Below are 19,881 nucleotides of genomic sequence, written 5' to 3'. Positions count from 1 at the left end.
CCAGTTTTTCAGCCTGTTTAAAGTCTTTCCACTGGGAGTGTGATCAAATTAATGCTGGACTATGTTCAGGGAAAGGCTATTTCTGTTACATATGGCTATAATTATAAATTCAGAGAGGATATTTGAGATTGGAAGTAAAAAGTCACCAAATTGTTTTTTGTTTGTTTGTGTATTTTAGCGTTTTCCTGTTGGCTGTTACCACCTGTATTTGGTTGCTTCTCAGCTGATAGAAAAATAAAAGTGAAAGTGAGGGACCCAACTGAGACTGGAAGTACAATAACATTTAAAATATGTCACAAGCTAAACGCTTAAAGTTTTCTACCACTGTGTTAGGCGATTCAACACCAAATACAATATTAAAGATGCAAGCAGCAATAAGAGGGTCCTTGCACCCTGCTGCTTGTCCAGGCCAGCCTCAGTCAACTGTGCTGAGGTCAAGCACTCACGCAGTCATGTGGTTATTTTCAGTTCAGTACGTTAACTGGGTCTGGCATCATTTACCCTACTGAACACCATCTATGGCCACTAGGTGGCAATTGTCTAACCATATGTCACACTGCTGTATATCATGTGTGGAACCAACAGTTAAAATTTCATTTATATTGAATAATTATAACCTACTGGATAGTTCCCTGTTGCCACAAGTTAGCGCCATATGTGTGACACAGTATTGACAAATACAATCTAAGTCGCTTGGAAAGAAACTGACTGGACTTCTTTAAGTTCCTTGAAGATGTTTCACCTCTCACCTGAGAAGTTTCTTCAGTTCTGAAAGCAACTGACCATCTTTGAACAGAGGGGGCAGCTTATGACACCAACTGGCTGCCACCTACAATGCAGTTTTAAGGTACCTTCCCAGGCACCCGAGTCCCCATTCACATCTTGTGAGCTCAATGGGTCACATAATAAGGTGGGGCAAGGTCTCAAAATGGTTTCACCTGAAACCTCTGCTGATAATCCTAAAAAATTGATTCTGCTCGTCTGGACACTATGCAAGGATGAACAGAATCAACTTTTTGGTATTTCACTACCTGGATGATTGAGCATGCATCAAGACTGTGCAGATAATGACCAACAGCCTTACATGTGGTGAGGCACATTATTATTGACTAATAGTGGGTCAATGACCCTCTTAAGAGACAGTGCTCACTAGGGGTTAATACTTTATTTACTAATGGTTAATCCATGATTTATAAAGTAGAAAAGATAAAGCAGAAAACATAAAAAATTAAACATTTTATATGGCCTTACTAAGCAAGACTATTCGTATACACCTATATAAATGACATACTAAGGAGGAACAATACTTTATGATTGAGTTTTAACTAATACTTCTTTAATGCTTAATAGTGTGTAGATATTATAAAATGCCACCTAGCTTTTTAAATTTTTATTAACTTCTATTTTTTTTAATCAAGTGTATGTGACCTACATTATATTAAAAACATTATAAATTCCATTTTTACCCAGTTTTAATGAAAAATCATACACAAAATTTGCTTGCTTGTCACAATTTTTATTATTTTTTAACAAGATAAGCTTTATTTTTGAGTACTTTTAAAGAGTACTTTATCAGATGACAATGGAAGAATATCAAAAATAATGTTTTCACATCTGAAAGGTATCATAGTTCTACGTGGGGTCATATGGAGTTTTTCCTGGTATACCCTGAAATGTACATACATGTAAATAACTTCACTTGCGCAATGTTGTGTAATTTTAGACATTCAACAACAGCTGCTGGAATTTCCTGGAATGGAACTCCCCAAAGTTCTATTCTTTTCTATTCTATTCTATTCTATTCTATTCTATTAAAAAGTCAAATTTCTAACCCATTTTCAAGAATGTAAGTTAACATGTGCTGAAATGTATATCCTTGGAGCTACAAAACCAGTAGTGTGCACTACTAATTTTGCAAGGACTTGAAATTGTTTGATGGTAAAAGTGTCAACAACCTGTCTGAGCAGATTACTGTTACCTGCCACTGATAAAAATGCCTGGGCATGTCATTCATATGTCTGTTGATGAATATTACATGAAACACTAAAATTTACAACTCCTAGAAAATAATTGGAATTCAATTCTGATTTCCATAACTAAGCAAGACATCGGGGAAAAATAATGATAATAATATTTTATTTGAAAATGTGTTCATGTTCATAGTCTTAGGACTGATCAGACCTTAAAGTCCATTGCATGAAAACAAATTAAACAATGTAAAATAAAATAATTTCGCCAAGTAAAGCACTGTGAGCACTGCAAGATAAGCATCCATTTTTTTCCCTTTTGATCAGTTCTTCAGTCTTCATCCTTGAGCTGTGACCTTTGTAGCTCCTGCATCAGAGCTAGAAAAACAGAGCAATATTCTGGTATAACACAAGATCACAACATACTGTATATGAGTAGTTTCTACATGTATGCCCTAGGTTCCTCTGACATAGTTCCTCTAGGTTCATCTGACATATGGATAGTATATACGTTAGAACTCACCTGTGATAATTTCTTCCTTTACTTTGTAGAGTTCCTTTTTTATTTCTTCAAGGATTTCCTTCAAATGCAGACAGAGTATGACGTTTTGCATAAAAGAAGTACATTTTGTTTTAATAAAGAGCCTTAAAACTTTATGTGTACAATAGTACAAATCTGGAAACAATGTTAGAAGCTTTGCAACTATGATTTAAGGTTCTTTAGATGAAATGGCTTTATAATGCAAGTCCTGGGAAAAACAAGCAGAGGCTTAGAACACATATTTTACATACTGAATAGCTTCTCTTGTTTCAAAGGAACTAAAATAGATTTATGTCATCACAGAAAGTTATACTATTTACTAAGGAGTTGTAGGATATTGGTGTGTATTTATATAAAGATGGAGGAACAAACCTGTTTAAATTTTTCCATATCACTATCATTTCCTGTACCATCTGAGTTCTTCTTCACCACCTTCATCCTACAAAAGAAAGATACTTTATTACACTGAAGCAAACACAATCAAAGAGGTCATATTTTAGGCCAAACACTTACTTTTATCTTCATGTACGTGTTCCAATAATGTTTCTTTCTTTTAAATTAGTTTGGAGTGCTATGCTACAGAAAGTGGAACACTCACTGAATCAGTTGAGCAGGATAGTGGCAGCATGTCACACTCAATGTGTTTTTCAAAGCAGAAGCAAATAATCACTAATAATTTGGAATTTTATGTGGAAATCTCTAAAACTAAATGGAAGCAAGTTTGAGGCCACCACACTGAAAATATTAATATTTTAAATTAATTATTAAAATATCACATTTTTATATTATTATTATTATTATTATGTGGGGATGATGCAGATGGCATGCTTGAGGCAACTGTTGTTGTGATATGGTGCTATACAATTGAAATGAATTGTTCTGTCAGACATCAGGTGTCTGTGCTGGCCAAGCCTGTTCTTGTAACAGGCAGTCAGCTAAGATCCCTTTTGCCTAAAATAATACCGATTTAAAAAAATTGACATGTTTGTTGTTAATATTCAGCAAATATGAAAGTTGTATAAAAGTCCTATATGCTTTTGTGTCACTTTGCATTAAAGTACAAACAATTTTAATGCCTGTATAATACATATATTAAAATAATAAAGTAAGTTTTAATATCTAAGTTAAATAAGTGCATAGACAAGCAGACTAATTATTTGCATTGACAAATATTAATGAGTTCATAAAACTATGGCTGGGTGTAGCTCTCTGGTGTGCCTTTCACTTAATGTTTGCAGTTTTGCGATTACAACAGAGTAAGCTATTTGTACAGTCATGCTCACAGCTCTGCTGGTTATCTGTGGGAACATGTGGTTAAAAACAAAGCATTATCTTCATCTCAAACATGAGCTGGCCAGGGGAAGCAACACACTTTGTTTCAGGCAGAAACAATAAAAGCAGTTGATAGTTAATCTTATGACAGTAAGACAAAGTAGAAAATAGAAATGCCGCACACACCAACAAACAAATAAGTATCTCTTTCAGATTGGAATAGATCTTCATTGAATGCATATCATCTTAGAAGAGAACCTATGTAGTAGGCAGAGTCAGGGGGGAGACTAGTACCTGGACACTGGAGTAGTGGCAGAGTTTGAACTTGGGCTTGAGTCTTTTTGATTGGTGGTTAAGGATTTGGCTCTGTTGCAAAGAACACAGATGTTTTAGGAAAGTTGTTGATTGCTGAATTGCTGTGGATGGCTCAAAATAGGTTGTTGTTTAGTATATAATGTATGGATCAGTTGTAAAGTGAAAGTCTGAACCAGTCTCTTACCTTGGCATGGTGGCAGATTTTTCCTTGGATTGATTGATTTCTGGTGGGGAATTGTTGTATTTATTATTGCATTTCATGTTAATATCCTCAAATTAAATGTTTTTGTTTCTTTCACAAAAAGTCTATGTACAATGCTGGCTGTAGTGTAAAGAGAGGCATTTATCTTTCTTTATCTACACAGCTGTGATTACTCACCCGCTACACCTGAGGATTTCGATACAGAGGACTCAGAATCCTCCTGTAGTTACGTATAAAGATAATTACAGTTATAATTCAATATTTAAATCTTATTAAATCTACAAATACTACAGACCCATAAAAAAATCTTATGGGTCTTCTTGAGAGCATGGGGCTTACATTGTGAGATTCTTCCTTTTTTACAGCTGGCTTATCAGCAGCTTTTCGCCTATTAAAAAAAGAAATCCATTACAATACAAACAATGAGATCCTCCATATCAGACTATCACAAGTATTTCTAAGATGTATATCTCTCGATTATGACTTGCCTTCTTGCAAGGATGGCACTCATTTCTCCCATTAGATCACCTCCTCCACTTCCACCAGATGAGGACTGTGGTTTCGGGGCTGGGGCTGCTGAACCTCCCTCATCCTTAACACAAAAAAATGCACATCACTGTGTTTAAAGCCGTTTGGTCCAATGAATAGATCCTTTTGAAAAACATAAAACTAAATACAAATAGTAAAATGTGTGTGTGCATCAGGGTTTTAGAGAACACAAATAGATAAATGGACTGATATAGCACTTTTCTACTCTCCCGGAGTACTCAAAGTGCTCTATACAACAACACACTCCAATGGACGCATGGGAGAGCAACTTTGGGTTAGTATCGTGCACAAGGATACTTGGCATGCAGACTGGAGGAGCCATGGCTCAAACCACTGAACTTCCAATCAATAGGTGACCTGTTCTACCTCCTGAGCTACAGCCACCCCGTATATGTATATGCATATATGTATTTGCTCATACCTTTACTGTTTTGCGCAATTTGGCTCCTGCTAGAGCTGCAGCCAGATCATTTCCACTGCCACCTCCACCTCCTCCACTGCCTCCTGCAACCGGTGGGGGTGGAGGTGCAGGTGGAACCATACCTCCAGATGGAGGTGGTGGAGGTGCAGGTGGGCATCCCCCAGAAGGAGGTGGGGGTGGACCTGGAGGTGGTGGGGGTGCTGGTGGGGCAGGTGAAGTAGCTGGTGGGGCAGGAGGGGCAGGAGGTGCTGATACAGTGGCCTGGCGTTCTCGCTCCAGACGTTCTTTCTCTTGCTGTTCCTGCTTCTGACGTTCGAGTCTAGACGAAGATAGACAGATAAATTAGAGCTAAGTGCTGCTGTTTGTATAAAAACCTCAACAGGTATAATACATGTGTTTATATTTCACTGAAAATCCATCCTTTATATTGTGTGTGGAGGTTCATAGTCGTGCAAATCGTGGTAGTTTTAAGAGGTTAGAAAAAGAAAGGAACTTGATTTCTTTAAGTTTCTGAGTATGCTTCACCTCCCATCCCAGGGTTCCAGAAACAAAAGACAAACAAAAGAATTCCAGGTATTTAACAAGTAGTGGTGTCCCCTCTGGAGGTGGTTGTTGACCTAATACAGATCATGTGAGTCAAAAAAGGCATAGGCCATTACCATCAGAAGGGGACAAGGGTGAAACCTCTGTGAGACCCACCCTATCATGTGACCTATTAAGGTCAACTGAGGCAAGGTGTAAGTTGCAGTTGAAGTGCCTGAGAACTACAATATCAGTTCCTCATAGCTGGTGTTGAAAGCAACCACCTCTTTTCAATTGTAGTTGTTTGTTATGGACATGGATGGGAGGAACACTTTTCAAGTGGTAAGGGAGTATGAAAGAGAATCCAGGAAATTATATACTATAAAATTCCCCTTTGATTAAATCTGAGATGCAAAGAGTCCAGATTGGTCCCAAGAGTTTGTGGTTTTAAACTACAGTCAAGAAACATAGAGTTAAGCAGATCTGATGGAGTAGTACAGAACCAACTCTCGAGTAAACGATACAGGTCCTGACTGTTGGCTGTGCTTACGTGTCGAGCAGCAGGTTAGAGTATCTGGCCTTCTTACAGAGGGGCTCCCCAAGCTACCCAGCTGGGGTACCCCCTCATCACTGATCTTTGATGAGGGGGCTTGACTCACAGTCTCTGCTCTAACTCATCTCAAAAGTGTTCTGTTGGGTTAAGATTGTTGCTCTGTATAGGCCAGTCATGTTCTACCACACCAAACTTGCTCATTAATGTCTTTATAGACCTTGCTTTGTGCACTGGTGCGTCATGTTGCAACAGAAAGGGGGCATCTCCAAACTGTTCCCACAAAGCTGAGAGCATGATATAGTCCAAAATGTCTGACATGTCGGAAGCATTAAGAGTTCCTTTCAGTGGAAGTAAGAAGCCAGGGCCTACTCCTGAAAAAAGGTTGCCACATCATAATCCATCCACCACCAAATATTTATCCTTGGCACAGTGCTGTCAGAGAAGTACCATTCTCCTGCCAACTGCCAAACCCAGACTCACCCACCAGATTACTAGATGGAGAAGCCCAAATTGTCAACGGTGGGTCACTTTTGATATTGTTTCCATTTCCCTAGAGTGAAGTGGTGGTGTGATGCATCCAATGTTCTGCATTACGCTTGGTGATGTAAGGCTTGGATGCAGCTGATTGGCCAAAGAAACCAATTAAATGAAGCTTTCTATGCACTGTTCATGAGCTAATCTGAAAGTCACATGAAGGTCTATAGTGATTTTCAAATAAGCTTTGCCTGGAGTGTGTCTGAACTTTCTTTTATGTTTAATTTACGATACAGTGAATGTGTCCATTTGCGTACCTTTTTGCCTATGCCAAACCTATGGAGAGGGGTTTTCAACATACGCAAACAACTCTCGTGCAGTCTTCCAAAAACACTATGGATAGGTGTGACTAACTGGCTGACTGTTTGAAAAGTGGATCATGGTAAGGCAGTGACAGCAGAGTTCACCACAAATTTTAGTAGAAGCCCCAAAAAATATAAAAGCATGAAAGTGAAGTGGTGGTTACAGAAGACAATTTTCATTTGTTTAACACCTGGTTTCAGGCGTTATAGTTTCAGTTTTCTCTATGGGTGAGTGAAGGACCAGCCACAGCACAAGGAGAGTGTGCCACAGAACAGTTGTTTGTGACATTGCCCTTATTTACAGCAAACAGCTACAATATGTAGACCAGGGGGGTCAAATTCATTTTTACGTTGTGGGCTACATACAAACCACTTTGATGTTAAGTGGGCTGGACCAAAGAAACTCTCCTTTCCATCAGTCCAAGTGCTATGGTTTTTAAAAAAAAAAGATTTTTGGGTTTGACTCATTTTTTATTATCTTTGTATTATAGTTTTGCTCTCCTAATCTATAGGTCTTTAGGTGCATTCTAGGTAAAGATGCGTTTTGTGTTTGAGCTCTACAGTCTTCTGTTTATGTTTTATATTTATAGATAGCGTAGTATCTATATTTCTGGTTCATGATTCTAGTTTCTTTTTTCATCATGTTATATTTCCTTTGTTTCTAGTCTCTCTTCCTCATTTGGTTATGTTTTCTTCAGTTATCATTGTTTTTGTGTTCCCTTTCTGTCACCCCAGTCAGTCATGTCTCCATGTTTGTTTATTTCCCCTTAAGTTCATGTCTTAGTCCTGGGTCTCAGTGTATTACTTCCTATTTTATTTTGATAGTCCCTTGTGTCTTGTGCTGTGTTTAGTTTTGTTTGCCCCTGTCTCATTAGTCTAATTCCATCCAGCTGTTTTCCCTGGTGGGTATGTATTTTCTCCATTTGTTCTTTGTCATGTTATCCCTCAAAGTTGTGTCCTCCCTTGCAGTATGTTTTTTTTTTTTGTTTGTTTTTTTTCCCCCCATTGAGTTGCAGGTTTGATTTACCTTGTTAAATTCCTCATGTAACTTTGTGATTTTCTTTACTTTAATAAAAGCAACTTTGTAGTTTATTTTCTCATATTTCTCATATTTTATACTTTTCATTGTAGATAGTGGAAAAAAGGACATTTTATTTTTGTCATCTAACTCATCACTTTGGTGTAGTTTGGGAGGAGGTCTTTATCAGCAGAAAAAGCGTAGTCTGTCCATAGGACCACTGCAGAAGCATTCAAGATAGATTGAGGAGCTCAGTCATTCAGCAAGGGCACAAGGTAGAGTTGCTACTCCCCCATCATGAAAGGAACCAGTTGAGGTGGTTCAAGAATGTAACAAGGACACCTACAAGGTGCTTCCTAGCTGAGGTATTTTGGGCATGCCAAACTAGAAGAAGACGCCAGGGCAAACCCAGAACATACAAGCCAGCCATGAGATCATTACTTTTGGCTGGCTGGGAGACACTTTGGTGTCCTCCAGAAGAGGTCTAGGAGGTGGGTGAGATAAGCAAGGTGTAAACATCTTTGCTTTTAGGCTGTGTGCTCCAAAAATAATGTCACATCCACATAAGAGAAACCCTAATTAGTGCCTGCTGACTGTGCACTTGTGTTCCAACTAGCTCGCTTGCAGTGGGATAATTAGCGCGCTGCCAGACTGCCCTCTTTCCCCTGCTCCCTCCCTGGAAACGTGCTTAGCTGGAGATCTGAGAGATGATGTGCTTGCAGCCACCAGCAGCCGCCTACAAACCTCACTCATATTCCTCATTAACCCTTCCTTGATGCTTTAAGCCCTTCAACTAATCCAACAACATGCATCATATGACCAACATCTGTCAAGTCTGCGTTTTCAAGTGTCCACACTGCGATGGGACAGCTCCATTTTGAAATGTATGCGTTTTCGAGAGCGTTTTCAAAAAGATGGCATTTTTCCTTGGGGAAAATGCCATCTCAGTGTGGACGGGAGGCCAAAACGGAGAGAAGGTGATGCGTTTTCAAACAAAAACGCATTAGTGTGGACGTAGCCTCAGCTTCTGTAACCTGGTGCATTGCACTGCTGCCGCCACAGCTAGGTTTTGACAGTCAAGTGTACAGCCATGTTAGTTTATTCTGCAATTCTAGTGATATATCAGAAGGTCAGAGTTTCATAAATTCTACAGAGGGAGTGGAAACATTTTGATAACATGAGACTTTATTGAAAAATACTTGGCAATGACTTTGCTTTCTGTATCAGCGCTGATGTGGTGCTATTGTCTAAGCAGAGAAAACTGTTGTTCAGGAAAATAATGCAGCTGCTATTTACGTCTTAATGGTGAGCATAAATAGAAGTGACTGTGCAGAGCAAGCAACCAGTGCAGAGTATACTAGTGCCTGCAGACTGATGAACTCATGACTTGTATCAAGGAGAAAATAGATATGTGGACTATCTGCTGGAAACAACATATCTCTGCATTTGCATTGTAGTCTTTATTAGTCTGTAATAACTGCTGAAAATGTTAATTAAAAGCAGAAACAAAACCTAAAAACCAATGACATAAAATAGATATTAGCCTTAGTATAATTAAGAATGAACGGTACCTTCTCTGTTGTTCCAGCTGCTGTGCAGTGGGGCCGTTCTGAGCTGGGCCTAAGAAAAAGCATTAAAATTATTTAAAATTAATATATTACATAGATAATATAAAATATGCATGTATGCTTATATTAGGGCTCTCAAAGCCAACGAGATGATAACACATTCATGCAAATTCAGTTATTTGTATTTACTGCCAGTGTGAACTGAGTTACCACATTGAGTCTCAAATGCCACTTGGTGGCTAATAACAATTAAAAAATGCTATTGAGCCCTTTTGATAACTGGCAGGGAATCTTTTACAATGGTTTGAAGAAATTTTATCTCACTTTTTTGAAGAATTGTTTTAATTCAGGCATAGAAATGTTTTTCTGTATAAGTATCTAAACAGAGTTATAGTCCAACTCCAAAAAGTAGTTGGAATAAATGCCTAATAATCAAAAATAATTGTATTAACTAACATTTATTTATAGGACAGTACACTGGTTTTTAGGCTTATTAGTTTTCAGTGTGCCTAATACATTTCTTTATGCAATTCATGTTGTACTATTTGTTTTGATTTTGTGATTTCTAATCTTAGAGAGATTAGCAACACACTTTTTTTTACATACTTATATCTCTTATATCTTTTTTCCACTCTGTGTCACTCACATATTATCCCCACCCCACCACCATACCACACTTACAGATTATTGTCAGAATATAAAGACATTGCTATGCTCCTTGTTTTAGCCTTTTCCCATGTGCCTTTTGTACCAGTTACTGTTTTGCTATTCCCGTTTTTCTTATCAGTAATAGCTATGTTCCCTAATGTTTCCCATCTTCCCTAATTACCTTGTGTGTTTTTGGCCTTCATCTCCCCATAGCTTTTTTTTCGCATCAACCTGTTTCTTGTTTACTGTGCATCCTGTTCCTTGTGTTACATCTTTGTTTCCTAGCTCCCAGGGTTTTCCAGGCATTTCCGTGTGTTCTTATGGCTTTTGGTTTACCTTCAATAAAGGATTATATTCACTGGAACCTGCCTGTCTAAGAGTCTGCATTAAGGGTCCTCAGTCTTCACCAAATCTGACAGACAGGAATACTGCACGATCTGGATCTAACATGTCTTCTTGCACTGGTGTGGTTACCTGCAACTGCCGGGGCACTGACAGTATCTAAAGCATGCGTCATGGTGTTGGCAAACAGAGTAGCATCTTCTTTACTGCCAAAATTTAGCCCCCACACCTGCTTGTGATCACGCCACTGATGGAAATTTGGTGTGGCTTGATTATACTTCATTCCTTTGATAATGGGACAATTGATCACCACCTGATGAAAACAGGAAGCGAAGGATAATAAATGTAAATTAAATATAAAGTTAGTCAGGCCAGAAGTAAATTTGTTTAAATATATAATTATATGTGAGATCATATTGCTGATGCTTGGTCCACAGTAGATTGTAATATGCATGGAATAAACCAATACATGTTGTGGGTATTCATCTGTTAATTATTAAGTCTGTGCAAGGTGAACAGAATACACTGTGTGTCTCAAAGTGTATATACATACATACATACATACATACATACATACATATATATATATATATATATATATATATATATATATATATATATATATATATATATATATATATATATATATATATATATACACACACACACATACACACACATACACATTCCACTGTGAGAGACAGAATCTGAAAAGAAAAATGCGGTAATCACATTGTATGATTTTTGAACAGTGTATTTGTGAATAAATTGATCACCCTGAACTTGCAAAATCCCAGGGTGATATATATGTGTGTGTGTGTGTGTGTGTGTGTGTGTGTGTGTGTGTGTGTGTGTGTGTGTGTGTGTGTGTGTGTGTGTGTGTGTGTTGTTAGTGTCTGTCCAATCAGAACATGAGAAGGCAATTGTCTGGTTTCGTGTGTATGCTTTTCTTGTACCTGCTGGTCAGCCTGCAGTTTGCGTCCCACTACTCTGAAGGTGTTTGCTGAAGGGTTGTGATAGATCTGGACACGGCTTATAGATGTACTGTCAGATCCTGCTGGCACCCAGCGCTTGCTGTTGTCATCATACAGCATGACTGTTGCCCTCACCTGACAGATACTGGACTCACTGTTTGAGGGAATGATTAGGAAAAAAAAGATGACCAGATGCAGTGCAAGAACAAAATACTAAAATGGTGTAAGTGTACAGATAAAAGAAACATGAACATTCTTCTATAACACGAACTCTTCCGGGAAGGCTTTCCATAAGATTTAGGAGTGAGTTTACAGGAAATTTTGATAATTCTTTCAGAAGTGCATTTGTGTTCAGTTGGGTTGAGGTAGGGCTCAGGTGCAGGCCAGTCATGTTCTTCCACACCAAACTTGCTCATCAATGTCTTTATGGATATCTTGGAATGCTGAAGTTTTAAGAGTTCCTTTCACTGTAGCTAGAAGCCCAGGCTGAGCTCCAGAAAAGCAAGGCCACATCATAATACCCCTGCACCAAACTTTACACTTGGCACAATGCAGTCAGACAAGTATTACTGTCCTGGCAACTGCCAAACCCAGACTCATCCATTGGATTGCTGATGGAAAAGCATGATTTGTCACTCCACAGAATGCGTTTCGACATCTATAGAGTGTTGGTGATGCATCCAATGCTCTGCATTACGCTTGGTGATGTAAGGCTTGGATGCAGTTGCTCTACCAAGGAAACCCAGTAAATGAAGCATTAAATGAACCCATTAAATGAAACACACTATTCTTGAGCTAATCTGAAGGTCACATGAAGTTCGGAGGTGTGTAGCGATGAAATCGCAGAAAGTTTGAGATCCCTCACTATGACTTTATGCAGCCTACCACTTCATGGCTAAATTGCTGTTGTTCCCAATCGCTTCCAATTTGTTTGTAATTCCACTAAGAGTTACATTTATTAATGAGGAAATTTTATGACTGGACTCGTGTAACCCATGGTGGAGGGAGTTACACGCCAAGCAACAGTTCAGAGTACCCAGCCTTCTTATGGTCATTGAGTACTTCAAGGAACTATCTGCCTGATCTGAACCTGAGTAGTGTTTCATCATTGGAGTTTTGTGCAAACCACAGTTTGTCCATGACCAACACCATGTTAAGGGTATCCATAAGTGTAAGTGGCACCAGGACATCCTAGGTCACAGATCAGCGATCAATATTGTAATCATATCATCTGATCTACGACCTTTGAGCTGGACACTTGGATGAAGAGAGAAGCTGAGCTGTCAACCACCTTATGGGTGGCTGTAGCTCAGGTGACAGAGCAGGTCAGCCACTAATCAGAAGGTTGGTGGTTCGATCCCAGGCTGCCTCCTGGCTGCATGCCAAATATCCTTGGGCAAGATACTAACCCCATGTTTGCCTACTGGTGGTCAGAGGACCCGGTGGCGCCTGTGTCCGGCAGCCTTGCCTCTGTCAGTGCGCCCCAGGGCAGCTGTGGCTACAATGTAGCTTGCTATCACCAGAGTGTGAATGTGTGTGTGAATGGATGAATGACTGAATGTAGTGTAAAGCTATGGGGTCCTTAAGGACTAGAAAAGCGCTATACAAATGCAGGCCATTTACCATTCACCTGGTGGCTAATTAAATCAGGTGGCAAGAGGATGCCTGACACATGTGCCACACCTAAACGTACAGTGAGGGTGTGCTGGCCCCTGATCCAGGAGATCTTCAACTCTCACCTCCGGCAGAAATACAACAGCATTCTGTGGCTGGAGAAAGAATCTGCACCTAGACTGCTGAGGCAGCTGCAAGTAGATGCTGCAAGGTGGTTGGCCCCTGTTATGGCAGTAACCAGATGAACCAGATGGTAGACACTAGGGATGGGTATCGTTTAGGCTTTATCCGATACCAGTACCAAACCGGTACTTTTGAAACGGTGCCCGTGCTTAAACGGTGCTCAAACTGGTGCTTAAAGAATGAAGAACACAAACTTTGTCCTAAAACCTCTCATGTTTAGCTGTTTTTTTTGTAAAAAAGACAACAATGTTAGCCTTTTCTGCAGCTATAGGGGATTTATGGTATCACTCTTGGCTGGAAGCAGTGCTTAATCAATGGGGGAAAAAAAACACCAACTTTGTCCAAAAACCTCTCATGTTTAGCTGTTTCCAACTTTTTCTTTAGTCATTTTAGCTTTTTTGGCCAGGGTGAAGGGAGTATCTGCCATCAAACAAGAAGACAGCCGCATGTAACTACGACGGTGTTTGCTAGTTCACCTTACGTGCATTAATTTAATAACGTGGTTAGCCTACTCAACGTAAATTACACACGAACAACATTAAGCTACTGACCCAGAGAAGAATGGCTGCTGCTGCCATCATCATCCGTCATCATTTCTGCTACACTGGCAGGGCTAGGGGCCAGGACTCTCCTCTTTGGGTTTTTGGGGGGTGTTGCTAACTCCGGGACCGATAACAGGCACCACACCCGCAGTAGATGTGCTCGATGTGAGGTCTCGCAGCAAGCTATCAAATACGGCTTTTAAAAAAATGCTATGCGTCGCCAGGTTTTTCATCAGATTCGAGGTGTTACCTCCTTTGCATCACCTTAGTATCACCTTAAAGCACTTGTTGCAGGCTGTTGAGTTTGCATCTTTTGCTGTGAAGTACAGCCAGACTTTTGACCGCTTCGCCTTGGGCGTTTTTAATCTGTAGCTCTGCTCTAAAAGAACATACGTACGTACGTACCTACTGCGCTTGCAAAGGTAAAATGATTGGCTGGAATCCAAAGTGTATGACATCTCAGGGGAAAAAAAGCACCGAAATAAAGCACCGAAATGTGCGCTGCTTTTCGGTCTGGTTACTACCGTTTATGTCATAATGGCACCGGATACCGGTACCCATCCCTAGTGGACACCAGAGATGAGGAGTCCTATCAGGTTTAGTTAACCTTTGGAACTTTTGAGGCAGCTGATGGGTACTAGCATGCCAAGCAGAACATGTCTCGGGCGGTAGCTGAAGCAAAAACAGAGGATATAATCGGGTAGCGGAAAGAATACCTCCTTCTCGACTTCTGTAGAGAAAGCAGACTCTAGGGACGAGGGAGACAACTTTCCCATCACTGAAAACAAGGTCACTGAGGTCATTAATCCCCTGGAGTTGATGAGCGTGTCCAAATCACATGACTGATTTAAGATGACATAGCAGTAATATGCAGCCATGTGGAGTCTATTTCTTTTTTTGTTTGTTTTAAGAGTGTGTATAAACTATAGGTTAGTTTTTAAATTGTGTTAATAGGCCAAGTAAAACCAAGGTTATGATAAATAATTTACAAAATGCTTTTTTATGAATACGAGCCTCCCTGAGAAGATGTATGCCAGGTTGCTGAAAAAGAGTTTGTCCATTAGTCAAACCTAACTGACAAACAATGCAGATCCTGTTCATGGAACACTGGACTAGCTCTTTATCCTTGGAAGAATATTTGAGTGTGTCCAATTCATCTACATGTGTATGGGGAACTTGGAGAAGGCATTCGACTGTGTCCTTTGGAGTGTCCTACTGGGGGGTGCTTCAGGCGTTGCCATTCAGTCTCTGTACAACTGTTGCAGGAGCAATGTATGCATTGCCAACAGACATTGACAGACTCATTCCTGGTGCGTGTCTTCGCCAGGGCTACCCCTTTTCACCAATTCTGTTAATAATTTTTATGTACAGAATTTCTAGAAGTAGCCAGGTGGCAGAAGGCTTCCACTTTTGTGGCCTCAGAATCTCAACTCTGCTTGGTACTCCAACATAGTGCTCTGAACAGTACCATGTTGGAATTCACTGAGCCCCTTAGACCAACCCATTCTTTCACAAATGTTTGTAGGTATATGCAACATCAGTGCCCTGTTGAGATAATAAGCTCCACTAAATAAAGGATGAGATAAAATCCACTGAGTCAAGACAATAATGCTCCTTATCATGCTTAGAGGGTATCACCAGTCCAGCATCCTCAGATTGTACGCTAAGTGGAAGAAAGGACGCCGAGTAGTAGTAAGTATCAGAACCATTATTCTGAATGAAACAACAAAGATCCATAAGTACATCAAGAAGCTGGCTATAATGATCGCGTGCTTAGTGCACCAGAAACCCGAGACACAAGAAGTGCTAGAGGAGGGACCACAATGGAAGGATAGGCACCTGTTATTGAAAAATCTTACCAATGACAGGACAATGACTAAAAGACACCACAGAGGCACTAATTATGTCAGTATGGGAACAAACATTAAGCACAATTCAGTTCAATTGACTTGAATTCAATTTTATTTATACAGCATCAAATCACAACAGCAGTCACCTCAAGGTGCTTTATATTGTAAGTTAGACCCTACAATAGTGCATACAGATAAAAACCTAACAATCATGTGACCCCCAATGAGCAAGCACTTTGGTGACCGTGAGAAGGAAAGACTCCCTTTCAACAAAAAGAAACCTCCTTCAGAGCCAGGCTAAGGGAGGGGTGGCCATATACTGTGACCATTTCGGGTGAGAGAAAGAAGACAGGACAAATGACATGCTGTAGAAGAGAGCCAGATATTAATAACAAGTATGATTAAATGCAGAGAAGTCTAAGTCACACGATCAATAGAGGCTGGGATCCAGCACGTAACAGAAAGGTGTAAGATGCTAGCAGGCAGGGGATACATGGAACGCTATAATCAAGTGGCTGGAACAGTGTACAGAAACATCTATGCCAAGTCAGCCCTGACTTAGTGGACAAACAGAAGAAGATGGCAACATTGGGAATAAGGAACACGAGAAGCTCAAGAAATACCAAGGGCTAGGAGAGGAGCATGAGGTGATGTGAAGGTGAAGGCAGCAATGGTGCCTCGGGGTACTGACCCCCAAACTGGGCAAGTGGCTCCAGATGTCATTCCCAGGAATGACATCTGAGATCTCTGTCCACAAGACCACAGTCCTAGGAACAGCAAAGATACTTTTGAGGACCCTCAAGCTCCCAGGACTCCTGGTAGAGGACCCAAGCTTGAAGCATAGACCGACTGGGTGCTGGTTTAGCTCACTGGGATGAGCAGGTGACCACATGCCGTATGGCTGGGAGCAGCCGGTGCGGGTTTTAACACAACCTGCGGCCCTTTGCCTCATTTCTTTCTCTGTCTCTCCCGCTGCTTTCCTGTCACTCTTCACTGTTTCTATCCATAAAAAGACCATTGTTGCTTGTTTGGAAGAGCTGCCAGGAGACAGTTTCTTCTTGCTAAAGAACATTTAATATTTGCAAAGTTTTATCGGAATAAACCACAAGCTTTCTGGAACAATGTTTTCCAGACAGACCACACTAGAGTTTGGCTATTTGGGAACTGAACCATGCAATATTTGGCAAATCCCAAACATACTATATAAGCACAAACACACTAAATTTGGGTTTTTGTTAAATAAATATGTTATAATTGTGTGATATGACCTATATAACTCCACATCCAGATTATATTAAAATTATTTTAGAACCTAGCAAAGACCTTTTTTTAAAAATAATCATATTCTTTTATATACTTTTTATTTATTATGTCCTGACACATAGAACTTTTCAAATTCTATAAAATACATACAGGGTGGACTTTCTTTTCTATTTCTAAACTGTTCAAATTTTGTATATAAAATCAAATTAATTCCTCTAGTTAGTCAATCTGTTTAGCACATTTGAAAAGTAAGTAATGCTTCATAGCTTTACAGAGGTTCAGAACCCTAAATTTGTACACTGTAAAGTAATGGGGCAAATATGTGTTTGTATTTTTGATGATTATTTCATTAAAACAATTATACATTTATACCTTTATGTATTTATCCTGTGTGGTTTGAATGTTTGTATGCAAAAATTAATGAAATAATAAAAAGACTACATCTCTCTACAAGTCATTATGACACTGACTTGTTTTCAGTCTGCTACTTGCAATGTCTGTAGCCTGTGGGAAAGCTTTACTTCCTGTCACAAAGGTTTTCATGTTTTGACCACTTCCTGTGATCAGTACAATGCCTAATATGGACTGTATTTCACCTGTCATATGCACCAAGTTCTCAAAAGGTTTTGGTTCCCCAGAATGCTTTCTTGGATTAAATAACATTATCATAAAAAAGGAAATGCAGATACATGTTTAGTCTATGCGCAATAACTATAATAATTGAAGCACCTGTTATAAGCTTCAGACACTTGCAGACAACAGGAAATGTAGTCAGAACTAAATATCTTTTCGGTAAAATATAGAGAGCACTATGAGAGTCGGTGTTGTTTTACACATTCTTACACGAGTCATTCAAAATTAGAATGAACATATGTTTCTTTCCTCAGTTTAAAAAATTTTTATTAATATAACTAATGTAAGAAAATGACTCACCCCATATTTCAGCTTTGGTCAATATCCAGCGTTTCACTTGTTTTTTAACAATATTTCTTCACTTCAAAATGAATCGTGTCTGTAGAACCTACTGTCATCCCTGATTGCACATTTGAGTTGCTCTCTCGCTCTGTGACTTTTTTAGCAGCAAGCATTTGCACTTCTGCCTTTGTATTGTCATTTCCTAGACAGTTTTTTTCTTTCTTCCTGTTCTCGTCTCAACTCGCTCTTTCAAATTCATATTTTCACACCTCCCCCATTTTCTGTCTCCCTGCGGTATAGCTCTGATTTCTGTCTGCTTTTTCTTTTCTATCAAGCTGTTGTTTTTAATTAGAGCGAGTCCTCTTGACATAATTATTATTACTATTTCAGATAAAGAGCACATGTGTGGTTTAACAAAAATTTCTGTAATTACGTTTGTGCAATACTGTTATGTTTGTATTCATTGTATTATAGGTAGGTAGTAAAAATAAAAGTCATAGTAAAGTAACAGCAACAAGTTTAGGCTTCAACCTACAAATTAAAATCTAATGAGTAATCCCTCAGTCTTCATTACAACAATTGTGACTGCTTCAGATCTTGCTTTACTATCCTCTTGTTGCAGAATAAGAGTGGTGTATTCTTACCTTCTATTAACTATTATCATTAGTGTTGTTGCTGTTTGTGTTTTGGTGCTTTATACAGCACTTTGCCAAACTTTCAACCCTCATCTACTGAAATATTGAAGTTTGCTTTTAAATATGTATTCGCACAGCTTCAGTGTTTTAGCATGTTCGCATGTGTGTTGACTTTAAATAGTTATGCATTTGTATGCACATACATATGTATGAAACCAACACCTCGTCAGTGACAAGCTTTGTTCCTTTAATAGCCATCTCTAGTCGTATTTGAATGTTGTTCATTTCCTCTTACTTTTCATGATCACTTTGCAGTTCCTCATTCTTATAATGTCTCTGCAATCCACTAGAAATTAAAATAAAAAAAATGTTAAAAGAGGTTTTAGACTTGCTTTATTGATAAGCTATTACAAATAATAGCATTTTAAACCCTGTGCTGGGTCAAAAATTATAACTTGTCTTTTTCGTTACCCATGGATTCAGCTTTTTAGCACTATTAAAGAGTGCAAACACTCAAAAATGCAAACACTCAGGGTTACAGAGTATCCCTGTGAACTCTGGTAAAATGAACATATTAAGAGTGAAAATATGATACTAACAGAGAGAAGACCTATGAAGAGGTTAGCAGAAAATAATTTACTCAGATGTATAACTATGTTTAGGTGTATTTATTCGGTTTTAGCTGATCTCAGGTGTTGAGAAAGATTGTTCCAGGACAGAGAAATTGCAAAAAGCCCAAGAACTACATCTGAGACTTCAGTCAGCATGCTAAATGTTAATGTTAATCACAGTACAATTAGGTATTGTTTGGTTGGAAAGAGAAAGTCTTTTCTTACTAAGATAGATAACATTACTGTCCCATGTGGGCAAATGCTTGCATTCCTTTGGGTTTTTAATGTAGTGTGCAGAAAACATGCAATCGGTCCCAGACAGCAAATGCAATCCCCCCCCAACCACCAGTTGTCCTTGCATGGAGGTTGCTGTCCTATTTTAACTCAAGTGTGACTGAGGCCTTAAGCAGACTAGAAAAGAAGTGTGAAGACTACAACATCAGACTATAAGATAAGAAAACCTTTAGTCCCACACGTGGGAAATTTGTTTTGTCACAGCAGGAAGTGGACAGTGCAAAGTTATATAGCAAAAATTAGAAT

At 39.2% G+C, this 19,881-nt stretch overlaps 1 protein-coding gene across 2 annotated transcripts; it reads right to left on the bottom strand.

Moving 5' to 3' along the window:
* Nucleotides 1-1,509: 1,509 nt before the first annotated feature.
* On the bottom strand, nucleotides 1,510-18,266 carry LOC308386843 (vasodilator-stimulated phosphoprotein-like). Of its 2 annotated transcripts, XM_080866652.1 has the most exons (13): nucleotides 18,114-18,266; nucleotides 11,711-11,882; nucleotides 10,887-11,067; nucleotides 9,768-9,816; nucleotides 5,268-5,586; nucleotides 4,786-4,889; nucleotides 4,637-4,685; nucleotides 4,475-4,517; nucleotides 4,280-4,319; nucleotides 4,075-4,146; nucleotides 2,881-2,947; nucleotides 2,491-2,548; nucleotides 1,510-2,345 (listed from the first exon to the last, which is right to left on the bottom strand). In XM_080866652.1, the coding sequence occupies exons 1-13, from the start codon at nucleotides 18,116-18,118 to the stop codon at nucleotides 2,299-2,301; spliced, it is 1,206 nt and encodes a 401-aa protein (XP_080722778.1). In that variant the 5' UTR covers nucleotides 18,119-18,266; the 3' UTR covers nucleotides 1,510-2,298. The 2 variants fall into 2 exon arrangements, with proteins under 2 accessions (XP_080722778.1, XP_080722779.1); XM_080866653.1 differs by lacking the exon at nucleotides 4,075-4,146.
* Between the last annotated feature and the right edge of the window lie 1,615 nt (nucleotides 18,267-19,881).

Source organism: Rhamphochromis sp. 'chilingali' (genome assembly GCF_963969265.1).
Source record: "Rhamphochromis sp. 'chilingali' genome assembly, chromosome: 19".
NCBI classification, from domain to species: Eukaryota; Metazoa; Chordata; class Actinopteri; order Cichliformes; family Cichlidae; genus Rhamphochromis; species Rhamphochromis sp. 'chilingali'.
This window is presented reverse-complemented; position numbering and strand designations above follow the sequence as displayed.